General features: G+C 42.5%; 1 protein-coding gene across 1 annotated transcript in view; it reads right to left on the reverse strand.

Annotated features, from left to right (window-relative positions):
* gabrg3 (gamma-aminobutyric acid type A receptor subunit gamma3) overlaps positions 1-25,512 on the reverse strand; it is a gene marked incomplete at both ends in the record, with an annotated part of 53,576 nt that overhangs the window by 11,935 nt on the left and 16,129 nt on the right. Inside the window, 2 exons of the mRNA XM_084472800.1 lie at positions 494-576; positions 3,734-3,954. Of these exons, the coding sequence (XP_084328926.1) occupies positions 494-576; positions 3,734-3,954 (304 nt within the window). The remainder of the gene's footprint in view (positions 1-493; positions 577-3,733; positions 3,955-25,512) is intronic.

The following is a 25,512-nucleotide window of genomic DNA, read 5'->3' on the forward strand; positions in this document are numbered from 1 at the left end:
GACTACTTTGCTTGGACCTAAGACCTAAGACTAGGAGACAACAGATTAAACGCAAATTGCCACAGCTGGTTTTAAGAGCGGTATATTAAGCATGACCACATCATTCAACTGGTTGATTCAAAACGTTTGGAAATAAGTCTAAGCATGAGCAAGTTATTTCAGAACAGTGGTTCTTAAACTGTGGGTCGCAACAATAAACATTTTGCATAAAGCAAAAACCTCAACTGCACAAAATATTGTACCGTTTACAAAATAACCACGATATGGGTCACAGAAAGAAATAGTTTTACAAGCCCCCACTTTGGAGAGATACTGAGCATCTTTAAATCTGTCCGTTTTACTAGTTTGACACAATACAAAAATAAAATAACTTAATTCATGACATGACGGAAGCTTAACCAACTAAGCGTGTAACAGGGAATGCCATGACGACAAAGAAACCCCATGGCAACTGCTGAGAAGGCCAGTGGTCGTCCAGGGTGTGTGTACTCACAGCTGGAGAAGATGAGTGGGCATGAGTGGTGGTCCATGGGGAAGTTGTGCAGCTGCAGCTGACACTCGGCGTTGATGGTCAGCCTGCAGCGAAACAAGACACAACAGGGGTGACTGTGTGTGTAACACTTACGACAATAACCTAGAAAGACCTGATGCAACAAGGAAAACTGAAATAAAAGGTGCATTGCATATTGTTTAGAAATGTATCTGGATGGAAGGAGTTGAATTGAATGCCCAGTCAAGCAAGATATCGGGGTTTAATTGGTCCGATTTCATTTTTTTAGAGACTAATGAGAGAATTCTGAGTCATAGTCTGGCACTAGTTTTTTTGCTGTGATTATGAAAGATTGTTTTCTGAAGACTTTCAGAAAACTTTTCTGTTCAGGTTTTCTGTTTAGTGAAAAGGGGCTTGAGAATCCATTCATGGGGAAAATGTGTTGAAGTTGTTAGTCAACTTGTGTCTGCTTGCTAAACATTGTCAAACTCATTTATTAATATTTTTATTTATACATGTTATTCTTCTATTTTGTATTATGTGCTATATTTTATTATTATACTGTTATTCAACTCAATGTGAAATGTGACTTATTTTTGAAGTTGACTGAATTATTTCAAAGTTTAGAATTGTTACTGTACAGATAACTAACTAAAACTAAATATTAGGCCTTGCCTTAGGTTTAAATTCAAACTGTCTCAATGCAGAACCGAAGACAGCTTTCTAGAAGGAGAACTGGTTTTCCCTCTACAACTTATAGAAGTGGTTTCGGATAAGGGGTAAAATGTGACCAGTAGTGTGCGGTGACCCTAAATTACAGTAGGGCATAAACTACTGGCGTATGACCACACCCACAATTTATGTTTTTTTTATATATACATATTATATATTATAGCAACCACATAGCCATTATTTATTTTCATACCATGCTCGGGAGAAATTATGTTATTTTTTCCACTATCCTTCGTTTGTTGGATAATGTTTATGTCCGGTCTGTCTGGGCCAATTTGTTTGATGGCTAACTTCTCTTCCAATTTTAACCTCTCAAATGGGTTTTTTAACAGAAACTCAACACTGTTAATCACAGGTGCAACACCTCTCGCCATATCTGCATCTGATAAAGAAACAACGAAAGATACTGGTGGAATAATTTGAGTTAAAACAACAGTTCTAGAATATGACCATGGGGCAGACTACTTTTCTACTTCATAGGCATCTTTTAGCGCGGATTGCAATTGTTATTGCAGCCTGCAGGGTTATGCGATAAACATACGGAGGAACGCGGTCACTGAGCTGCCCTGCCCCAACATTGCATGACACATTAAACTCAACTAGAAACGCCACCATCACCCAAAGCCTACAGAAACTACAGATAGTTAATGTGACAACCACATTATTAAAAATAGACTTGGAGCAATGATTTACTGAGGAACTATTTTTTTTGGTAGTAGAAGTAGTTTGCTGCCCCACCTGCCTATATGGATGGCACGCGCCTGGCTGTGACTTGTTATTTTGGCCCTTTATCTGCTGTGTGCTCTTTCATAAAGAACGTTTTTTTTCCTTTGTTAGCAGAAGACAGATCAGTTCACTATGATAGGCTGTGATTGGCCAGAAAATGGGAGATTTTTCAATCCTAGAATTCTCGGAACTGGGGCAATGGACCTGGGTCTCGGTGGCCTTCTGTCTATCCACCAATCAATACATTTAAACATTATCACCATTCAGCATGGTCCCAATACACTTTACTGTTACAAATATAGGACAAAAACATACAGCAAGCAAATAAAATAGATAAATTATAACAACCACATTAATAACAAATGTTGTGTAACATTATAATCAAAACATCTTGAAGATTGTAGCTTTAAGTAGTATTAAAATACACCTTTAACTCAACCAACTAATGCCTAATTTACAAGGTATAATTCAATTTATTATAATCTATATTGCAAATTGTTTGTTTCATTAAGACCACAGGGGCAGCCAATCAAACTTCAGTTAAATTAAGTTAAAACAAATTAGGAGGTTTCTCAGCTGGAACTCTCTGGTGAAGACTTGATTATTTATGGGGTGGTAATTGCTCCATTGACCTTTTGAATAACCCGAGTTGAATAACGGAAGAATGGCAGCGATGTGAGCTGTAGGCCTACAGAATACAGATGAGAGACGGAGGGAAACCATCCCACTGAATCACAAAAAGAATCATCCTCATCGTAATTTCCCATTAATTTTCCTGGGGGTGGCCCATCCATGTTCTAATCAAACATGGAGGGAAAGCTGCAGTATAATCATTCTGGTGTGTAGAGTATGGAGCAGAACAGTGATATATACTTCTGAAGTCTCCTCCACCCTCAGTCTTTCCCGAGTAAATCGATCTCTGTAATCATGAACCAAAATTGAAATCTTTTGCACTAGTGGATCACCTTACTTATAACACAAACACATTTATTTTTAAATTAGAACGATTTGCAGATTTCTCAGTGCATGCTGATGTGTTGTGCGTGTTTGATTGGATCAGTGCTGAGTTATGCGGTGAGTTGCTTGTGTGATTCTAAGTGAAATGATCCCAAGAGACTCCATTAGGAACCCTAACGGAGGTCGAAGCAGGTTCACCAAGAGGCGGCCATGATTGATGCTCTTGAACTATGGTGGCCTTTAAGTCTGTCTCAAGTACAGGTAGCGTCGCAGCCACCCGGGACCAAAGCTCACCTGTCACTGATGCCTAGACAAACCTTATGTGGAATAGCATAATCTTCAAAAGTTGTTGCTAAACTCGGCGGTAAACCTTGGTAATGAATGAAGCTACACAAGTGGTTCCTAATGTGTCTCGGGGCTAAGGCACACCAACGCTCCAAACCAGATTCAAGGCCCGCCATTGTAAAGTTGTAGGTAATGAAATGTCACACACACACATATTGTATATACACAAAATGCACACATTTTAGATATTTCACATACAGCAGACCGTCAAATAAGTATCACACAGGTACGGTTCTGGCACTGCAATTGTAGGACTGGCCTTGAATATTCAGATATGGCAAGTTGATATCAATGCAAAGATTCAATGTGTAATTATTAAATTTTTTCAAGTTTGCCCAGTTATCTTGGATTCTTCGGTTGTTTGTCTTGGTTTATGTTTATTGGCTCAAAAAATACCAAGGGATTTTTCACACGACAAGGCAAAAATGAGCACACAAAAATGAGCACACACAGCGACTATAAATGAAGTTTCGAGGGTCCTACCTCAGGGTGTAGAGGATCTTGCCATCGTTCCATATCCGGAGCAGCTGGTTGGGCATGGTGATCCAGTGGGCTTCAGCGTTCTTCGAGTTCCTGAAGATGGTGTCTGGCAGCCAGATGAGGCCCACCATGTTGCTGTTCAGCGTCAGGATCTTCATGGTGCTGTTGTAGCGCAGCCTGCTATCTGTCCACGTCTGGGCGAAGATGATGTCTATCTGGTACTCCTGGAAGAAAGGTCCCAGATGTGATTCATGAAATGCACCACTTGAAGCTAGGGAAGCTCATTTGGAGACACCAGCCAGAGTAAGCTTAATATTGAAAGTATCAAACCAATCCCATCACTGCCTTTAGGCCTCTGCCCCTGGTAGCCGGGTAGGTAGGTAGGTAGACAGATAGGTAGGTAGACAGGTGGGATATCCAATCACTTCATTCCGGCAAATAGAATGATTGAACGGCCTTATTAAAGGCCTGCGACAATCACCGATACTGGAGTTCTTTTTTATTTTTTTGGCAGAGCATTTGATTTATTGAGTGCTGTCTGGAGGTATACATAATCTAAATATGACAACAAATGCTTCTAAAATGAATTGCAGACACTTTTACCTTTTTAGAATGTGTTTGTTTAATCCCAGACCCGATATCTGAGAAACAAACTAAAGTGAAAGTGGAACTACCTGGTGGGCAATTATCGTAGTGGCTTGATTAATGACTATGGTTGATGGTTATTCCCAGATTATTGATATGTTTCTCCGGTGAACAACCTTCATACATTTACCAATAGTCTTGTACTATTATTAGCCTGAAATAAACAAAAGAAGCAAAACAAGCTCCATTTCATTATGTACAGGACAACATCCCCTTCATTTTGATCAAATCCTTTATATCTTTAAAACAATAATAGGTTGATCATATTAATGATCATTTAAGCACACGAAAAAGTCAGCCAGCAGCAGGAGCCATTCTGTATTGAGCGGTGTACTTTCTAAATGTCATGGATGACGACGTTGTCACGAAACTAGTCATAGAGTTCAGCGTAGAGACCTTTCTGTTGTCTAGCCTGAGAGCTCCAAAGTCCTCTAGAAATGTGAATTGAAGAATTACCTCCAAAAGGGACAGACATTACCTCCCTGGACATTCGCCGCGCTAACTCTCTTTTTCATGGACATGCACATCATTCAAATGATGTGGGTAACCTTGGTATTAATCCGTGGTATTGAAAGCCTTTGGGGACTAAATTGTCATTTTGCGATAAAGGCTGGGGCAGTGGTTCCAAACCATCTCTGGGCTAAGGCTGATGAACTATCCCGCTACTAGGCTATTTTATATACTCGATTATTAGCAATTTTCTTAATATTGAACATACAACAGACCTTCAAAAAGTATCACAAGAATACAGGCTCATCCAAATCATTGGTGCAGTGATGCACTGCACTCCACTTCTGAAGAACTCCCCATAATGGCTTTTGCTGAAATCTTACTTCCGGAGGGAGTCCCACTCATAGGGATCAGAGGTCAACTCACAGCCTGTGACGCTGGGATTACATGGATGACTGTCGGGGCTGTATCCGGGGATAATAGCAGGGGTGGAGTACTTCCATTCACCCCTGTAGAGAGGTCCGCTGTCATACCTAATGTACCGCTGCTCCACCAAATGCTGGTTGTTTGGTTCAGTGTTGAAAACACACATTCTCGTCTTTTGTGGTTTTCCTTTTTTGGAGTCCTTGCTGGGATTTGCACAAACCTCTTGTTAGTTTCCTTTCCTTGAACTCCATTGATTGATTTATTTAAATTTGTCAATCAGTGTTGAGGATTCTTAGTATAGTGCTTTAATGGTGCATGTTTCTGTGTTTGCACACTGCCCCACAAAAACTCCAACATGTTACATGTGGAACCGGTGTTGGTGTTTGTGGCGGCAGCGTGCAAGCACCTTCTTAAAACATTTAGTTTCGAAGCTGTTAAAAAAATATATCTTATGTATATTTTATTAATTGTATTAATAATATTTAAAGTTCAGTTCATCTCCTACCACATTCCAATATGCAAATATGATTAGCCTGTCGATATGGGAACCGAGTCGACGTATTTTCATTGCATTGTAAATCAAAATTAAGTAATGGCTTTGAGATGCTGCTCGGCTACTTTTTTACCAATTCATTTAACGGATGTCTAGAAAAGTATTTGTTAATACCATTTATTCATGGTAGAACAATTACAAATGTCATAAATCAATGTGTAGGCGGAGATCTTTGATGCCAATGTAATGGCCATGGTAATGTTTGCACAGGGTAGGAACCACCGGGACTGTGTTTCCTCTGCTCTTCTCCTAGCCCAGACACACACTAGGCTAATTGGAGACACCGAGTCGGCTGGTCAGTGCTTTTGTCTGGTAGAATGTCCTTTGTGTCAATCGCCATAGGCTATAAGCATTTATATAATGCTTTTTCTAACCTGTGGCCACTGAAAGTGCTCCACAGTTAGTGCCTCACATCCACACATCCATTCACACATTCATACACCGACGGAGGTGTCCACCATAGGTCACACGTCGACGGCCATTTGGAGCAGTTAGGGTTCAGCGTCTTATCAGCCCTGCGGAGGCCACTTTATTTTCTATTCATAATCATCTTCCTCTCGTCTTTCGTCCCTCGACACTTGGCCGATGGCCGCAGTGGCAATGGCGGGCGGGTCCGCAGGGCGAACTTGTTTATGAATTGGTAATTAAGCTGTTGTCCTCTCCACCCGTGGTCAGGCGACCTTTGACCCCCCCCCCCCCACACTCCCGCTCTGCAACGCTGGAGCACTGAGTGGAGATTTCAATAGCCGACAGCCAATTAGACTCCACTCCAACATCCATCAGGGAGCAGGCGTTTAGAAGCCAGACAGCGGCGAGAACATTCACAGCTCATATAGAGAAGGAATATATACTCCATTGTGAGGAAAGTTGTGAGGAGTCTTTCACTTGTATCACAAACGAGGAGAACGAGCAACCGATTGCGGATTGCAAGGTCTGCTACACAACGGACACAATACAGTGCAATGCATGACCAAAGAGGTGATTTTTCTCACCTCGCATTCAGAGTGATTCTACTATTGTCTTCGGGTCACATTTAACAGATTTCAGGGCAAAATATTTCATACATATTATATCGTTTTCTTTATTGGAATGTTTTTTAACTTATTTTTTAAAATCTTTTTTATTTTTTAAAAAGTCTCAAACAATACCACTGATCTTTGTTGTAAAACTATCACTGCATTTGTATTTCGACATTTCATCACTGAGATGTCAGTTATAGCAAAATATATAAAAAGGTGTGCAAATCAACTACAGATAAATGCAGAAACAATAAACTTGGAGACAAAAACAAACTGCATTAAATAAGAGAATTAAATCATGATGCAACATATTTGTGTCAGTTAGAAGACCGATAAGTAATGACCTTTTGTCATTAAGTAGTAATGACCTTTGGTCCTTTGGTCATTACTTGAGATTCCATGTGATTCCATGACTTACATTTGAAGTACCTTCAAGTGTAGGCCTATTATATTGAGACCCACAGGGCAGAACCGGGTAGCAGAAAACCCCTTTGATGAGTGACTCTTTCAGGCTCCCATTTTGTGCTATATTTGAGCTGGGGAACAAACGAACAAACCTGGGAGAACACATATGTAGAACCGAGGAACATGGAACCCTTGGAACATAGGACACAGGTTGTTCCCTATACATCTGGGGAACATAGGAATGACCGCAGTAGCAGTAGTCCAGTGAATAAGTTCCACAGTATCTGATGTGGTCCTGCTGAGGGAACAAGTCAACATGGTAATAAAACGACAATAAAACAGATGTCCACAACACAACAACTACTGCGTTTCTTTAATTTAGGGGATCAGTTAAACTGAAGTTTAGGATGACAATATCTTACTTCAACGAATGTGGTGTGCTGTGCAGATAAAGTGTCTTATTGTCGTCATTTAGCTATTGCAGCTCCTAGTTGGAAGACAAATCGACCCAATATAGAACAATGAAAGGCAAAAGGCTTATCCCAAATTAAATATTAAATAGTAGTTATCAGCAACACACAAAGCTTACAACAACACAGAACACCAAACACCATGACAGGAACTCAAAAGCCCATCTGTTTTAGTTTGAGAGGCAACACAAGATATTTTAATGCCGTAGGGTTTTTTTTCTCCGTAATGAAATATGCGACAAATAAAATCACAAACAAAAGCTGGGATGGGTCCAAAGTAATTCAACCATGAAACACACACACACACACACACACACACACACACACACACACACACACACACACACACACACACACACACACTCCAATGAATATTTTACAAACTGGTCCGTTGAAAAAAGCCACAGAATAATCCACATTGTTGAAGTGGACTGCATCTGAGCACTGAACCCTGGTGAAGGCTCAGCCTGCACTCGCAGTTTGGTTCAGGTACGGCTCCAGGGCCGTCTATTGATTATCGTGTCTGTCTCCTAAACCAAAGGTTCTGGGTTTGATGCCTTCAAATGTCCGTAGTCTCCCAGTAGCCGTCCTTTTGAACAAAGAAATTAATTAAAAAAAAAAAACGACCTGAACTTCAATGTCAATCTATAAAATACACGGCAGGACGCATTGGAGGAAACCGTCTCCTGCCTGAATGACAGACACAGTGAGCCCTGACTTGTAAAGTTAACCTTCCACAATAACATGAATACTAATCTGTGGAAGGAGCCTTATCTTCATCTACGGAGGAATGACCGAGGGTGTCTGATCCACCCCTCCCCTCGCCTCCATCTCCCAGCAGACACTGGCGAGCCGTCTGCCCCCTAAAGACCCCCGTGCTGGCGTCGGTCTCTCTCTCGTATGCCGTCTCCGTCCCACCCGTTGGCCCAGCATCAATCCCCTCACCGTGACGCCGCCAAATGTACCGCATAACTCACCACGAGACTCTGGGCCCAGATAATGACAGAGTGCAACACTGCTCATTAAGCAAGGCATATTAACTTAGCAGTATATGTCAATCCACTTGAGTGGATGAACATACTGCCGTTGGTGAGGACAGACTAACGGATACTTTGTAACAATGTTATTATGCTGGCAATGAGGAGAACAGAGCGAATCATACTTTAAAACAATGGTTTAATACAGTAGTACATGAGGATAGAGCAACTGATTCTTTAACACAATATAATACTGTAGTTCTTGAGGATAGGGCAACAGATACTTTAAAACAATATAATGCTGTAGTACAGGAAGATGTAGAAACAGATACTTAGATAGAACCAATAAACTACAGTAGTTCAGGACAGATACTTTCAAACAATATAATACTGTAGTACTTGAGGATGGCGCAACAAACTTTAAGATGATATAATACTATAGTACATTACTGTATTACAACCCAGTTTGCTGAATTTTAGATGGCTGACTATTCAATGTTTTATTGTTTTAAGAGTTACTCCTTGTCACAAATGACCTTGCGTACTGAGATTTCACCTTTTACTGTGTGTTCACACCGCACTTCGCCCCGCGACACATTTCAATGCAAAGTGAACGTAGAGACGCGAATCGGGCAAAATTTTTTGTCGCCGAAACCCGGGACAAGATTTGATCGACGGCGCGACATTTTTCCACGTGAACGGCGAGCACGTTCACGAGGATTTGCAGCACGACAAATTCGCTGAAGTTGAAATATTTTAACTTTTCCGCGGAATTCGCGTGAGACAGCCAATCAGCGTTCACTCCCTGTGGGTAACGTGGGTGAAGTAACGTAAAACAGCCAATCAGCGTTCAACCGGCTGGGCCAACCGTTCCCTGCACTCTGCAGTGAACCGCAGCTTGGAGGAGAAAGTGATTGTTGCCGTTTGCGACTCCCGGAGCTCTATCTATATATAATATTATATGATATTATATATTATATATATAAATATCTATATAATATAAAAATATATATATTATCACGGCACAAAGCGGTGTGCGCCTCCGGATTATATTATTAACCCATAAACAACGGGCATTCCAACGTCTCTCCCTCTTCCACAACAGGTAGAGACATGCAATGGTGGTTATCTCGGCCGTGGTTGATGAGAATGAATTGGCATAAAGCACCGTTGGCGGGCAAAAGACGTTGTCAGACAAAATTCGCTGCGTGACAAGTTCGCCTGACATAACTGCACACATAACTGCACAGCGACAGATTATGATTTGTCGCGCAGCAACACTCGCCTGTTCGCGCAAACAGGCGAAACGTGTGTCTTTTAGTGTGAACACACAGTTAGTCACATTATTTAAAACGGTAGATTTAAAATAGTATGTATACCAGTTACATTGTTTAGTGTGTGTGTGTGTGTGTGTGTGCGTGTGCGTGTCACGATTTCACCTTCAAATATCTGCTGATTGGTGGCCAGATGAGGCCATTCATCATAGTTTGTATGGAGAGTGACATGGCCGGACACAGAGTATTATGCCACAGACTGCTATAAGCCAGTCACAGAGGTAATATGCGGTTGCCTTTAACCGTTTAACTTTTGAAGCCTTTCACTTCATAGGAGATGAGGGGACATCTTGGGGGACATACCTTCTCATACAGAGATGGAATCGTCGACAACCCATAATAGCATCACCTTTTTGTCCCCTGTGTTCACAGGGGACAAAAAGGTGATGCTATTATGGGTGATGCTATTATTATTCGTAGAAACAGCCAGACATGCTTCTCAGTTGACCTGTCTGTCCCTTTTGGCGTTTAATTTCAAATTTTTTGTTTCCGAGAGGGCAAAGTATTCATCGAACCATGATGAATGAAGTGTGTGTGTGTGTGTGTGTGTGTGTGTGTGTGTGTGTGTGTGTGTGTGTGTGTGTGTGTGTGTGGTTTCACTTCTGTTTTAAAAGTTCAAGGAGGACATTCCTAATTATCCTCATCTTGTTTTACGCGTAAGAGCCGACAGAGCGGAACAGCAGTCCCTGAATCGATTTCCATATTGTAATGATTTCCGTTGCTTCAAATATGTCACGTACTAGGAAGTGTCGCGTCTCTGGGCAGACGAGGCTGTGTGATGTATAGTCTCACTCACACAAACAGATATTGCTGGATGCCGTCTATATTCCTGACACTGAAAATTTGTTCTGAGTTTGAGTTTAATTATTACTAGGTATTGGTGGGCATGTAAGGTTGATACAGCGTGAGCGGCAGTCACTTCAGATACATGTCCTGGGGTTTACCCTGCTCAGTGATGTCTACATGTAGGCTTTGGACATTGGGAATGGAACCCGCTACCTTTGGGCTGCGAGACTGAACACCCTGGACACGACACAATCTGTGACGGTGACGTCGACAACAGTAATTACAGACGAGGATCTCATACAAGTATGGATATTCTGAATGGCAAAAACATTTTACACACACACACACACACACACACACACACACACACACACACACACACACACACACACACACACACTGCTTTGTCTCCTGTTCTCTAGACTTCTCGGAACCATTTGACTAATAAAAAGATGGCAAATAGGAAAGAGGGCAATGAAATTCAAAGCATAAAGGTTGTTTGTAGGGGAGCAACCGTGGGGTTAATGAGTCAAACATTGTAAATACATTAGGTATACATTAGTGTTCTGTGTCGTAGACCCCTTAACTATAGTTAAATGCAGTGGTTTCCAACCTTTGCTGTCTCAAAGTACCTTTCATCCACAACAAATCAGAAAAGTTTGCCAAAGTTTACAAAGAGGGAGGGAGAGGGGGGGGGGGTGTGCAATGGGTGGAGGTCATATTGATGAGGTCGTAGATATGAGGTCGTAGAGATGAGGTCGTAGAGATTATGTAATTTTGGCAGGGCCGGGGGGGGTGGGGTGGGTGGGGGTTCAGAGAGCATCCATGTGTAGGTGCTGCAGTAGTAAAAATAATCAACTGGTAATGTTTCAAAAGGGTGTTGAGCAACGGAACGAATGATCAAAAAACGTCCTTGACTAAGATGCTTTTATTTCCTGTGTGTGTGTGTGTGTGTGTGTGTGTGTGCGCCAAGAACAGCCACAAGTCTCTCAAAGCACTGAAGAGGAGTGGAGAGTAACAGAGCAGTCTCACCATGCTCACCATCCACACACGCCAGGGTCAACCCTGCGCCGTAAACGCCCCCCCCCCCCCCCTGCACCATACATGCCCCCCCTGGCACCGTGCACGCCCCCCCCGGCACCGTGCACGCTCCAGCTGGCCCTTCTCTTTGTGGTCGTAGCAAGCAGCTGGTTGAATTATATCAACACTCTTTTCTGTATAGCACTATTCCGTTCCCTCAAAGTGTGTGTGTGTGTGTGTGTGTGTGTGTGTGTGTGTGTGTGTGTGTGTGTGTGTGTGTGAGACGCCCACCTGTGTGATGCCCGGCTGCCAACTGACGATTATTCACGATGGAGAGGAACACAGCTGAAAGCAGTCAACTCATCTGCAAAACCTGGACACGGGCAGTCCCGGGGTTGAACCCGTGCCAAGAGCTTAGTTTTATCCCTGGAACTGAAATAACCCATTCAGTCTAACTTGTAGGCATCTTTAATCAAGATGCTACTTGCTCCTTAAAGGGTAAGAAAAGCACAAAGAATATTTGTGTAATTTTGACTAAAACGTAAAGTTAGTTAAGAGTTGATAATTGGGGGGAATTCTCTGTAAAATACATGAACTCTGCTACTCATGGCTCAAAATGCCTTTCTAGAGTGGTAATCTTCTATTGGCTGCGCACCCTAGAAGCAAGTGTGTACCATGGTTTTGATAACGTTTGACAATGGTAAATGGACTGCATTTATGTAGAGCTTTTCTAACCAGTGGCCACTCAAAGCGCTTTACAACACACCCACAGTCACGCAAACATTCACACACCAACGGCGGCGTCAACCATGCAAGCTGACAGCCAGCTCGTCAGGAGCAGTTAGGGTTTGCTGTCTTGCTCAGGGAAACCTCTCACCCAGCTAGTAGGGACCGGGGTTCGAACTAGCAACCTTCCGGTTACCAGCCAACCTGCTGTACCTCCTGAGCCACATGCCACAGACAACGCACCTCACACTCAGTCCTATGGAACTCAATCTGTCTGTCTTTTCTAAAACTGTTATGACTGTAACAATTCACATTTTTTGAAACTTTTAGTCAGAAGTTCCCCCTAAAACAACGGGTTACTTACACTGTAATGACATGTATGTAAAAGCCCTTTAGTAAAATGCAAATGTGTAACTGGGCTCGGATTGATGTCTTGGCTTGCCTTTTGTGGACATCATTCAGGGGGGTGTTTAACGCCACTCCTGTGAGTGTTTCCTATGACGGCATTAGGGACCCCCCCCCCCCCCACCCCTAGTGCACCAACTGAGACAATAACCACGAGCGTGATTTTCACGTGGTGTTGCTTCTCTGGGCTGTGTGAGTGTACAGTCTCACCGCCCTAAACAGACATTGCTGGAATCTATATTTCTGTCACTGAAGTTATTCAGAAGTTTAATTATTATTAGGCATTGGTGGGTGAATAAGGTTGATACAGCATCACTCACAAACACAAACGCACGCACACGCTATAAGCTTCTCTCTATCTGTCTCTCTGTCTGTGCTCATTTGGATTTTAAATGTTTTCTTAATCACCTTACACTCCAGCAGTCATTTATAGTGTTTAATAATGAGTTTATTGTAGCGTCATGTAGTGTTATGTTAAGTTGTGTGTTGTAGTATTTAATAAGGCTGTGGTGAAGGATATGATATTGTAGTTTAATTGAATAAACACCTGCAATTCCCTGACAGGATTAATGAAGTCTTATATCGATTGATTGCACTGTTATATTGTTTTGCAGCATTTAAGGATGTGTTCGCTATGCTTAGCATTGGTTATTAATACTGTTGTTTATAATAGTATATTGTTGTGTTGATTAGTGTTTATGGGTGTAATATGTGGTACTATAGTGTTCACTAGTGTTTAGTAGTGTTGTGAAATGTTTAGTACTTTAGTGTTTAGTTGTGTAATGTTTGGTACTTTGGTGTTGACTAGTATTTAGTGGTGTAATGTTTGGTACTTGAGTGTTGACTATAGTGTTTAGTTGTGTAATGCTTGGTACGGTAGCGTTTAGTAGTGTATTGTGTGGTGCTAGTGTCAACGTGTGTTTAGTAGTGTTGTGAAATGTTGTTGGTACTGAAGTGTTGACTAGTGTTTGGTTGTGTGTTTTTACACTGTGGTGTTGACTAGTGTTTGGTTGTGTGTTGTTTTGTACTGCGGTGTTGACTAGTCTTTGGCCGTGTGTTGTTTTGTACTGTGGTGTTGACTAGTGCATAACTTTAGTAGGTCTGCCAGGGACTAAGTGGGCCACTGCCCAGGGACTGCAGAGCAACTGAGGTTCTGATGAAGGCAGTAAACAGAATAAATCATTTGGAGATCTGTCTCACCCACTGGGGCCCAAACTGCCCAGCACTTTTCTGGACCTATAACAGACCTATAACAGACCTATAACCATCATCTCCACTCAGAATACAGCAAACTAATTTCAACCCAAATAGATAGGATAGATACCATAAGGAATTTATACTTTTCCACTAGCATACCAATTTACACAATGAAAGAGAGAAATAAATAACATTAAAAAATAGATCAAACACAGGTGGTGAAAATCGTTCAAAAATAGAATTGGGAGCATGGCAAGGTCGACACATGAGTGTGAAGTTGTTTTGAAAATAAATATCTTAAAAGGTTTCTGTCCCATAGGAGTCATGTGCCTCCCCTCGGACAGATCCTCTGATTTAAGAACAACACAGTCTTTCCCCACATTAAACTAATTAGAATGTTGTGCCAAGAGTGGCACTTCGAATTTCATCAGTGGCTCTGAATGTCAACCTCACAATCAAAGACGGGGTTTAAATCAAGTGATTAGCGGCAGTGCTGCTAGGTGAGACAATGGAACAGCAGGGGTCAGGAGGATATAATAAAAATAATCAACTGGTAATGTTTCAAAAGGGTGTTGAGCAACAGAACGAATGATCAAAAAACGTCCTTGACTAAGATGCTTTTATTTCCCAGACATTTGTTGGTGTGTGTGTGTGTGTGTGTGTGTGTGTGTGTGTGTGTGTGTGTGTGTGTGTGTGTGTGTGTGTGTGTGTTAAATGGTTTTCAGATCGGAATTTCCATACTTGTGTGAGATCCTTGTCTGTAATTAGTATCGTCACCGTCATAGATTGTGTAGTGTCCAGGGCGTTCAGTCTCCAGTTCCATTCCCAATGTCCACAGCCTACCTGTAGACATCCCTGAGCAACGTAAACCCCACGACATGTATCTGAAGTGACTGCCAGTCTCTTTGGATGAAAGGGTGGGCTAAATGGGAAAGAATGGACCCCTATCTGCTATCCTCCAGGACGACCGGCTCCTGTGGTGTAAGACACACCAAGATGCTCGCTGTCCGTGTGTCACCGTTTACAGACTTTAATTTGTGCTCAGATACTCAGACGCACGGTCGTCAATGGTAAGAGCAATACCTTTTTTATCATGTGTCATTTTAGGTTTTAGTTTTCCAAAAATAAATTAATTGCCTGTCAGAATGGAATTAATTAAATAAGGTTGGGGAATAATTCTCTTTTAACAATACGCTGCTGAGGGCTGTGATGTATTACGGCCGTCCTTCCCTTTGATTTGTGAGGGAAAATCCCTGGTGCCACACTGGGAACTATTTGTAACGCCAAACGGAGAGAGGGAGCTGCTGCTGTTCTGCTTCTCATCTGTTTGCCTCAGCCCTTCATCTGGGGATGGTTCACACTCAGGGTACGTCTTTATTAAATTATTACTGTTGCAATTGCGCTGCTCAAGATGACAAAAAAGAGATGAGGAAAAAATAGGCAATGGAAAAAAGTAAACACTATTTTATAAACACAAACATGCAGTTAGGCTACGATTATGTGAATCCAAGAAAAGGTTTTGCATAGTATGCATGTGTAATCGAATATGAAAAGAACAAAACCATAAAATGACACCAATGCTGGAATATGTACATTGACTAGGGTATAAAAGATACGGTGGGTCGTGTATTATTTAGCCGAGATGTTTGTCAGGTGGTCCATAGTTCTGAAATCCTGTTGTATGCATGGATTCCTCCAAACACCTACACATGATTTTACAGGCCAAAAAATGTCACGGAAAGATTTGTTGTCTTCTTCCGCCTTTCCTAGTCTTATCACCCTAAAAAAACACATTTACTATTATTGCTTTGCTATGGGTGATAAAAAGCGTGACGGCTATCTGACCACAAAAAACATGGAAGTCTGCTCTTCAATTCATGTTTTGAGCAAGAAGAAGCTGAACAACATATCTCTCACTCTCAAGAAACAAACATTCTGCTCTTGCTGAGCAGTGTGGTAACCGAGTGAATCGTGAATGATTGATTAATTTAATTCTCTCCCATTAAAGCACCCTGGAAAGAGACAAAATGTTTGCTTTGCACACAGGCTTTCCAATGGCTCGCTCCCAGCCCTCGGCCTGGTGGTGAATACTAAGTCCCACACGCGGTCGTCATGTTATTTCTGAACCTCATCAGACGGGGGCTGTCATGTGCAGGCAAGGACTGTGGCGCTGAGAGATGAGATAAGCACAGTGTGTCAGTGAGCGCGGACAAGACCACTAATGGTGGAGCACCTAGCAGGACCCCCCCCCTCCCGTTGCCACCACGACCACCCCGACTCCACGGCGCCACCGGAGCAGTCGCGCGTCCTGTTTAACGAGCGTTCCGTCGGCTTTTTACATTCGGCTGGCTAGCATATCGTCCTTCATGACTAACGGAAGCTGCTCTACTGCCTGTGTAGCGCCGTCTCCGAGGGCTTCGTCCAGAGACAAACAAAAATTGCGACGCTTCGGTTGTCAACGGCGATCGCAAGTGTCCCCCTCACTACTACCATTCATAAATGACGTTCTTGTTTGATAATAACTCGAACTGTCACCGTTCAAGAAGGGAGGATAGGTTTGTGAATGTGCCCTGTGGAGTAGATTTTCCTTTCATTTTGACTGATTTTGTCCAAAGTCAATTCCGAGTGAGGCTGAGAACAATCGTGGCATGCAATTTAAAATTGGTGTAGCTACAACAAAAAAAAGTTTGTGTTGCTGTGCAACCTAGTTTCAAAACTAGACAATCGGACAGTGTGCAGACTAGCCATTGGAACATAACGTCGAGCTGATGCGACGCTGATGACAACCCGATGAGCCATATTCACCAAGGCCTGGTATTGTGCTGACGGATCCCCCAGCTTTTCTGCTGATGGCGGTTGCGGTGTTGTCAAAATGCCAGCGAGGGCGGCACAGCTTCAGCGGAGCCCCCCTCAGTCGGCCCGATGACGCCCTGGAACCCAGGCGCGCGCGGCCACATTAAACAGAGTGCTGGAGCGCAGGATGGTTTCATTAGAGCGGTGCAACCCATCTCCCCAGTGATCTGTCGACGCAGTGAACCCAATGCCATTTTCTGGGATTTTAAATGCGGTTAATGTGTTGTATGATCATCAACATAGTAATCCATGCAATGTTCTCCCTCTTGCTAAAAAAAATACTTTCATTTTAAGAAAATTGTGAGTAAAATCCAGTGCCAGTGTTTTGCCAGTCTCAGTTTATGCCAACCCCAACCAATGTTCCACTTTCCCCCGAATGCAGCATTCTTCATGGCTTTCTTTTCGTGATGTCAAAGAGCCTTTTTTTTGGGGGGGACGACGACTTTATTGTCCTAATCGTGTGTGTGTGTGTGTGTGTGTGTGTGTGTGTGTGTGTGTGTGTGTGTGTGGCTCTGCCTGTGCAGCGGTTGATGTTGATTGCCATGTCAAAGAGAGGGATAAGCTTCTCGGACACTTGTAGCATAACGCCACAGTGTGTGTGTCGTTGCGTGGCGCTCTGTTTAGGCAGCGGCTTATTTTGAGAGTGGGTTAAGCTTCTGTGACCTTTTGAAAGTATATCGCCTAGGTGTGTTGTGCAGTTCATAAACAACATCACTCATTATAACGCTCTCACACAATGACGGTACTGAAAAAAGTATCACAAAGTTGGGGCGGGCCGTTACCATGGGAATAAAGAGCCCCCCTCTTACTGAGAACCCGCCGCTCAAAAAGCATTTTCTGTTGTGATCTCTTAGACCCTGTCCACACTAAACCGGGTAAATATAAAAACGCACATTCGCATTGAAAATGATCTCCGTCCACACTATCGTTTTCATATAGTTTACGGAATGTTTTGCATCCACGATCGACACTGAAATGATTTTGATAAACAGTTGTTGTCGTAATGGTAACACGACTCCCGCCACGCCCCTCTGTTTAGATTACAGGCTCGCGATCAGCCGATAGTTGCAGTTGATCAGCTGGCTTACCATTTTCACTCACAAGCAAAAATATGTCTCAAACCAAAAGCACAAAGGCAAGGTTTTTTATTTTTTTTGAAACTGCTGCTCAAAGTACGGTCTGAACTGGCGTCTTTGCGTTGGAGTAACGAATATGTATGAGACAGTATGCCCAGTTGTAACTGAAGATACATAAGTACATTGCACAGAGAAATCATCATTTCCATTTCACCTTCCATTTTTGTTTAGATGAGCGTCTCTGTCTCGAGCGCAAGCGTGTGGCAGCGTCATGGCAACCGAACGTCATCGTCTCTGAAAGCCTTCGTCTACCCTGAGCACACTACAACGCAAACCCAGAGTTTTCACATTTGTCTCGTTTTGATTTGATCGTTTTTGAAAAGCATCGTTTTCAGTGTCGGAATTCGCCGTTCTAATGTGGACGGAAGTGCTAAACGGATAAATATTCATGCATTTGTAGATTTACCCGGGTTAGTGTGGACAGGGCCAAAGTGTTCAAATCCAGGCTGAAACGGAGGGTTCACTTACACTTTAAAGAAGCTCTTCCTTTATCAGACACAGCTATCCACCCAGTAATCATAAACACATTGGATTTAGAATATGCTTTTCTTAGTACCCAAAGATTGATACTTTGCAAAAACAATAAAAACTATTAAAAAAAAAAATTGGTGAAAGCAGCAGATGAATTTTAATTAATTTGTTACACAAAATTATGTTATTAAGTTACACTGATGAGGCCAGTTGAAAACAAGAGTCTAGACGTTCTGTCTAGACAAATGTATCAAAAACTGACGTTCTGTGAGGTTGTTGATGAACAGAATAACAGAATATCAGATTTTAAAGTTTTCAAAGGCGTCCCCTCTGGCCTCCATGTTCATTCCCTTGCCTTCTAAGTGGCCACTGCATTCCATAGATTGGTCGGCACTTTTGCTATTGGGCAATGTCACGCATGTTTGTAGTTTCCTCCTCCTTTCAATTTATATGTAAGAAATTGGTCTGTCACACACTTATCTGTTACATAACTGCTGTGGAAATGGTGTGAGAGCAAAGCCATTTGTATCCCCATTCCCCTGGCCAGTGGCAGGGCTCTGTGCTACCCTTACAAAAGCTTTTCAGGGTTTTTACACCACACAGCTTTCTCCTCTTCCTCTCCTCTCCCTCTCCCGTCCAGCATGAACCATTTCCACCCTGCGGAATACACCTGAGCCTGGACTCAATGGAAGCTGAATTTCAAAGTGTTCTCGGGAGAGAAATAGACCCATAGAGACCTGAATGTACGTTTTAGAAGCAAGATTATCGATAAATACACAGCCACCGCAGCCCAGAGAATACAAAACCCTGTGTTGTAATTAAACCCTTTTCATCGAGATAATGTGTTTCTGTTCCCCCTGACCTCTTTTTGTCATGGAGACCTTCGGGCGATAGTTACAATCAAATGCTCAGACTTTGCATTTAAACGTCTCTTACCAGGGCCAAAATTGCCCCATCGCGTGGCCATCAGCGCCCCCGACCACTTGTCATTATATGTGCTCCACAGGGTGCGTTGTCTGGTTAGTTAGGAACGTCATTTGGCAAAGGCAAAGCGAGTCAAGCTTTCTGTTAGCAATCCACTATTGAAGCCCGGCCAGGTCAGCATCAAAGCAGAGTGGTCAGAGTGGATCCGGCCCCAAACGCCACTCACCCTTTTCCTATTGATAACCAACTTCCTGTCGAGGAAACCACCCGTTGACCGTTTAATTCTGGTAGCCCATGTTGGTGTCGAGACCAAACTTACCCTGATTTCATGCAGAAATCTCGCCAAATCTGCATGACTTGTGTGGCTTCCGACATGTTCCGGGAGGAAACACGATGGATTGCTTGTTCTTTAATCATGATGCACAGACTCCGACATTCATCTCATCTCGCTACACGCCATCATCGATATCTATTTCGGCTGTTTCACACGCCATTAACCTCACTTCCATGGACTCACTTCTACAAAATAAAAGCTGTGTTCAATGTAGAAAGTTTCAAATCTGTAGAATACCATCAATACTTGTTTACTTACTTAGTCTTGCTGAGTTTTTCCATATAACTTGACCTACTAGCCTCTAGCTAAACACTTTGGGACGTTTTGTATTTATATTGTTGGTTGTTGGCAGTACATCAACTTGTCATCTGCCAGACGACAATCATCCGAGATTTTTCTCGAATACGGTCTCGTCTGCAATCAAAACAATAGAATTAAAGTAGGTTGCCAGACATCTATATGGCCTGCCAGTCCATCAACCCTTGAGGGTTCGGCCCACATGGGCCAAGGAGGCTGTCCGATTCATCACCACAGGGCTGTTGTTTTTGTAGAGTTGGAAATGATGGAGCGATGCTTCTTTACATGGTGATTAAGCGGTTTATTTTTTCCCAGCTGCATATTAGCATCTCAGTGAGATGTTTTGATAACGCTATTACCCAGAGTGCCATTATGTGGAATGCATGCTGACTACTTCATTAGGTCGTAGAGATTCATCTGTACACCTCGCACTGCTGCCATGACTTGGTTGTGGTTTGTTGTTGTTTTTTTGAGAACCTGTGATTCAACTGACCTGTGATACAAATTCAAACAAAGGTCTTTGTTTGTTCCGTTCACACCCAAAGCATCGGAGCAGAAAACATATCATTTGTATCATTATTTGCATTATTATTAGGTGAGTGCTTACAACCAGTGCTTATGATCTTGCGAGGCATAATTATTTAATATATATATTATTATCATTAATATTAATGAACATGATAAGGGTTTTATTAGTCCCTCATAAAACGTGTGAGATTATTCATAGAGAAGACTCTAAAGCGTCCGATGTCCATGGGGATGGAAGCATGTGTTAATTCCGGCCCGCGGTATGGTCCGGTAGTCGAGCACTGGTGCACCACCAGTGATAAAACTAATGAAAGTTGTCCCAGAAGCTGCATTCCACATCGTGTAGGCGCCGCCATTAGTGTGTCGGCCAACTATCAGCGGGTTTACTGCCAGACCTTCATTCAGAAGGAAATGAATGGTTATGAATGTAATTTATAGGGGGAGCGTAATATCTCGATCACACTTTCGTTTATCTTTCTGTCAATGAAACATCACTTTCTGTTTCTCTGTTTCTCCGAGACTCTCTCTGTCTCGGTCTCTCTGTCTTTGTCTCTCTCTCTCTCCGTCTCTGTCTTTGTCTCTCTCTCTCTCTTGGTTTCTGTCTCTGTCTCTGTCTTTGTCTTTGTCTCTCTCTCTTTCTCTTTCAGTGTTTCCTCTCTCTCACTTTCTCACTCACTCTCTTTCCATCTCAGAGAGAGAGAGTGAGTGAATGCAATTCACCATGGCTTAGCTAAATTCCTTGATTACAAAGGGTTGCCCATGGAAGCCAATTGGAGATCAATACAGAGTAATAGGAATGTGGCATACAGAGGCAGCTGTCTCTCTTTCATCCCCCTGACGTCCCCCTCCGTATGGTCTCTGGAGAGTCTGTTTCTGAGGCTCAGCGTTTGAAAGACGATTGATTGTGGAGGAGAAATTGTCAATTAAAGGGAAGGACGACTTTCAATCCCCTTCGTCAACTTCTAAAAATATATTTCAAGATTGGCTGCCTCACAAAGTGATAACCACACGTTAAATTGTATGTTAACCTTTGTTTATCTGAATATGCTATCCTACCTCAATCACAGTAAGTCACACCTTGCATACATGCACATGTACAGATTATTCATTTTACGAGTAGTATTTTTTAAGGGATGCTTTTGAGGGACTTGCATTCATTCAGATATATATTCGTACAGTCATTAAGGAGAAGGTAGTGGTTAGGGCTCATCTAGCTAAAGGACCGTCACTCTTACCCTAACCCTGCAGGAAGACTGTGGACCGCTGTCAATCAAATGCTGCCTGGTCCAATTGAATGTAAGGCAGCTAGAATCCTTGGGGTCTGTTTTGACTACAGTGAGCCACGTCCTCCCAAAACATATAGTTTATTGTGACACGTTGCCGCTTAATCACATGCGTGTAGCATAATGACCACCTGTTCATGTGCTAATTTACATTCTAATTGTATTAATATTGTACAAAAATAATTAGCATTTTGTAATGTAATTTGTCAATCATGGCGATGTTATGGAGCCAACACGGCCCCCCTGGCCCCTTGGACCATGGCCAGTCAGCGACATCAAGACAAAGGAAGAGATAAGCAGGGGAGTGTCTCTCTATCTGTAGAGCGCAACGCCAGGCAGATGTGGTTGACCGCGTTGGAGGGAGTCTATGTAGAGGTGTGTGTGTGTGTGTGTGTGTGTGTGTGTGTGTGTGTGTGTGTGTGTGTGTGTGTGTGTGTGTGTGTGTGTGTGTGTCAGGTGTTTCATCAGACTCACCGACAGGCGGTGCCTTGCTCATCGCCACCTGGGCCCCAGGCCAACGATGCCACTTGGCCCTTTTGTCTTCCCACTTCTCTTTTGTCTTGTCTCTAATTTATTTAAATGTAATGTTATTCATTGCTTTGTGTCCGAGCAGGAGTCTATGGCTGCTGTTTGTTTGGTTTGATCCTTTTGGGCATATTGTAAGTGATGATAATGTTGCTAAATGTTATTTATAGGGATGCACGATAACTTTTTTTTAAACCGATACGATAACCGATAACTTTCAGCTCTTAAAGGCCGATACCGATAACCGATAACACACACACATATAAATATATATGATCATGACCTAAGATCATGACATTGTCGCGCAGACATCAGTAGAATCAACGGGGGGTTTAGGGGGGTGGACTTGCAAGGGGCGGGATATGACGTAGGGTCCACGACAGCCCCTGTCACTCAAGTGTGTTTTGGTCTGACCGCAGCAACGGAGGCAGAATGGGCAGAACTCATCGCGATCATCTTAAATGTTGCTGCAGCGATGCATCATATATTCCGTTGCATCCACAACGTCCGTATCGATCGATGAAAGATTGGAGCATGAGTTAGACAAATGGAAGAAACGACGAAGAAGAAAGGCGTCGCAAACGGCTGCGTTACCGGAGAAAGAGCATATTTTTTTGCTTCATTTCACATCTGACAAACACTGGGACAAATGTAGTTGATTTCTGTGTTTAACTGAGAAAACAGGGAGTGGAAGGCCGGGACCCTACAATGTTCAGCTAACTTTTGTCAATAATAAGTGTTACGAGAGCTAGCGCATGTGTGTGTGCGCGAGAATGGCAGTGTGTGAGTGGACGAGCGAGGAGAGCGAGCGGTAGTGTGGCACTGTATATTAACTATTTATTATTTGCCCCCCTTTTAAATTTTAAAGCTACAACAGAGGTTAACTATGGTTTTTAATAATATACCACAAGGTATTTTGAATGGGTATATTTTAATCTGGGCAAACTTGTCTTCGCCAGCAGAGGGCACTTGGCTGGGCATCGGTGACTGTACGGAGATCGCACTTGAATGTTCACAACTGTGTTTTTACATTTCCAACAGGTATGCTAAACACACACTACTGAAATGTTCTATTAGAGTGTAGACTTTCCCCTGTGACATTAATAGGAAACATTCAACAAGTTGATCGGGGCTAAGAGTGTTTTGTATGGGGACTCGCCCGTGTTTAAGATCGCGGGCGCCGATAGCGATGACACGGCTAAATGTTAAGCTAGTCGCGTCCTGGCTGTTTGGGGCCAAGACGAGTGTGACAAGTGTAATAACTGTTTGTAGCTATGTATGGTTGGGGCACGGGAGTGAGGACAGACTGTTTGGAAGCATGATGAACAAAGTGAATGTGTCAGGAGACGGAATGAGCCGTGGGTATTGATGAACGGGGCCGAGCTAGACCCCGCTAGCACGCTAAAAGCCGTTGGGTATTTCCTCCCGGTCACGACAGTTAAAGGGATAGTTTGGTGTTGGGATAAGAGTGTAATAGAGTCAGTGTTCAAATGCTGTTGTTTTGGTTTGAGAGTATTGTTAGAATAAAACAGGTGCTGACTGTGGGTTAAAGAAGAGTGATATTAGGCTAAGGCAGTGGATAAGTGTAGTTCATAAAGGTTCAACAACAAGAAAGCAGTAATGATAAATAGTGATTAATCAGAGTAATAAGACCAGGTTATACAGTGATTCAGTCTGGAGTAATGTTATTTTAATGCTCTAGGTCATTTGAGTTTATGCATTTATGTTTACCTTTATTCACAGTATGTTTAAAGAGGTATTTCTACACTTAAAAGAGACAGTATTTTCATAGCTGAGGTTACATGCTAATACTTACCTGTGATAGTAAAGTGAACACGTATTTAGGTGCATAGCATGGGTAGTTAGACTAGTAACTGTAGAAGAGATACTGAGTACTGTGCTAAGAGTAGCAGGTGTATTACAAATGTATGATTAATGTGTATTATAAGGTGTATTGTTATTGAGAGTATGTGTTTTGAGATGTATTAGATTAGATGATACGGGCAGTAGCGCCAAAGTAGTTATATACAGGAACGGCCACTGTACGGAGATCGCACTTGAATGTTTACAACTGTGTTTTTATATTTCCAACAGAGGAAATAAATGTGTTGCAGAAGAAAGAACGGAGCTTCATTTCTATACTTGTAACAGTAGCGTGTGTCAGTTTAGTGAAGTAATGAACGAGTCCGGTTGTGTCTGTGCAAACGTGTACTGTAAAGTTAGTGAAACTAAGAATAAAGTACACAGCCTTTCAATAATCGGCGGCCGCTTCATTCCGACCATATTCCGACCTATAAGCAGACCCACTGCCGGTCAAAGGGAAGGGTGTTACCCCCAAGAGAACATCGACGTCTCCCCTGTGCTCTCGACTATGGTCTGGGAGCCGACAGCAGGAAAGGTGTAACATAATAATAAAAATAAACATTTTCTATATACGCGTGCAGCTGTGAACTCGTATTGTAATTTATTGTATGATGTGTACTTTTAGGGTTACGATAAGACCTTTCATTTAGTGTTAGTGGGAGCAGGGCACTGAAATTATATAGCCTATGTCATTGGGGCTATTCGTCATATCGGACTTATCGGAATGATGTAATAAGTTCCGTTATCGGCCCGATAATTATCGTGCACCCCTAGTTATTTACAGTGTTTTAGTGTTAGCTAAAGTCTAGTTATTTTTCTTTGTTATCAGAGAGATTCTCTAGCCCCATCATGACCACCGCTGTCGGCTCATAATTACGTATAATTATGTACAGCGTCAAGTACAGTTTGACGTTTGACACTTTCACAGAGCGACTGACAAGTGGAGGGCACAGCCTCCAATCAATATCGGTATGGACGTTTGGAGAGACAGTGGATAAACGGAGGTAAGAAAAGTTTCAGAGGGAACCAAACTTCCCTATAACGTTACCGCATTACTTGACATTATATAAAAAATAACATCAATTCTGGTCTTTTCGTCATTTTGGCAGTGACACCCCATTCCCTGTCTGGGATTCATAAAGTATAGCTTACCTG

The sequence above is a fragment of the Micromesistius poutassou genome (genome assembly GCF_964030765.1).
Source record: "Micromesistius poutassou genome assembly, chromosome: 9".
NCBI classification, from domain to species: Eukaryota; Metazoa; Chordata; class Actinopteri; order Gadiformes; family Gadidae; genus Micromesistius; species Micromesistius poutassou.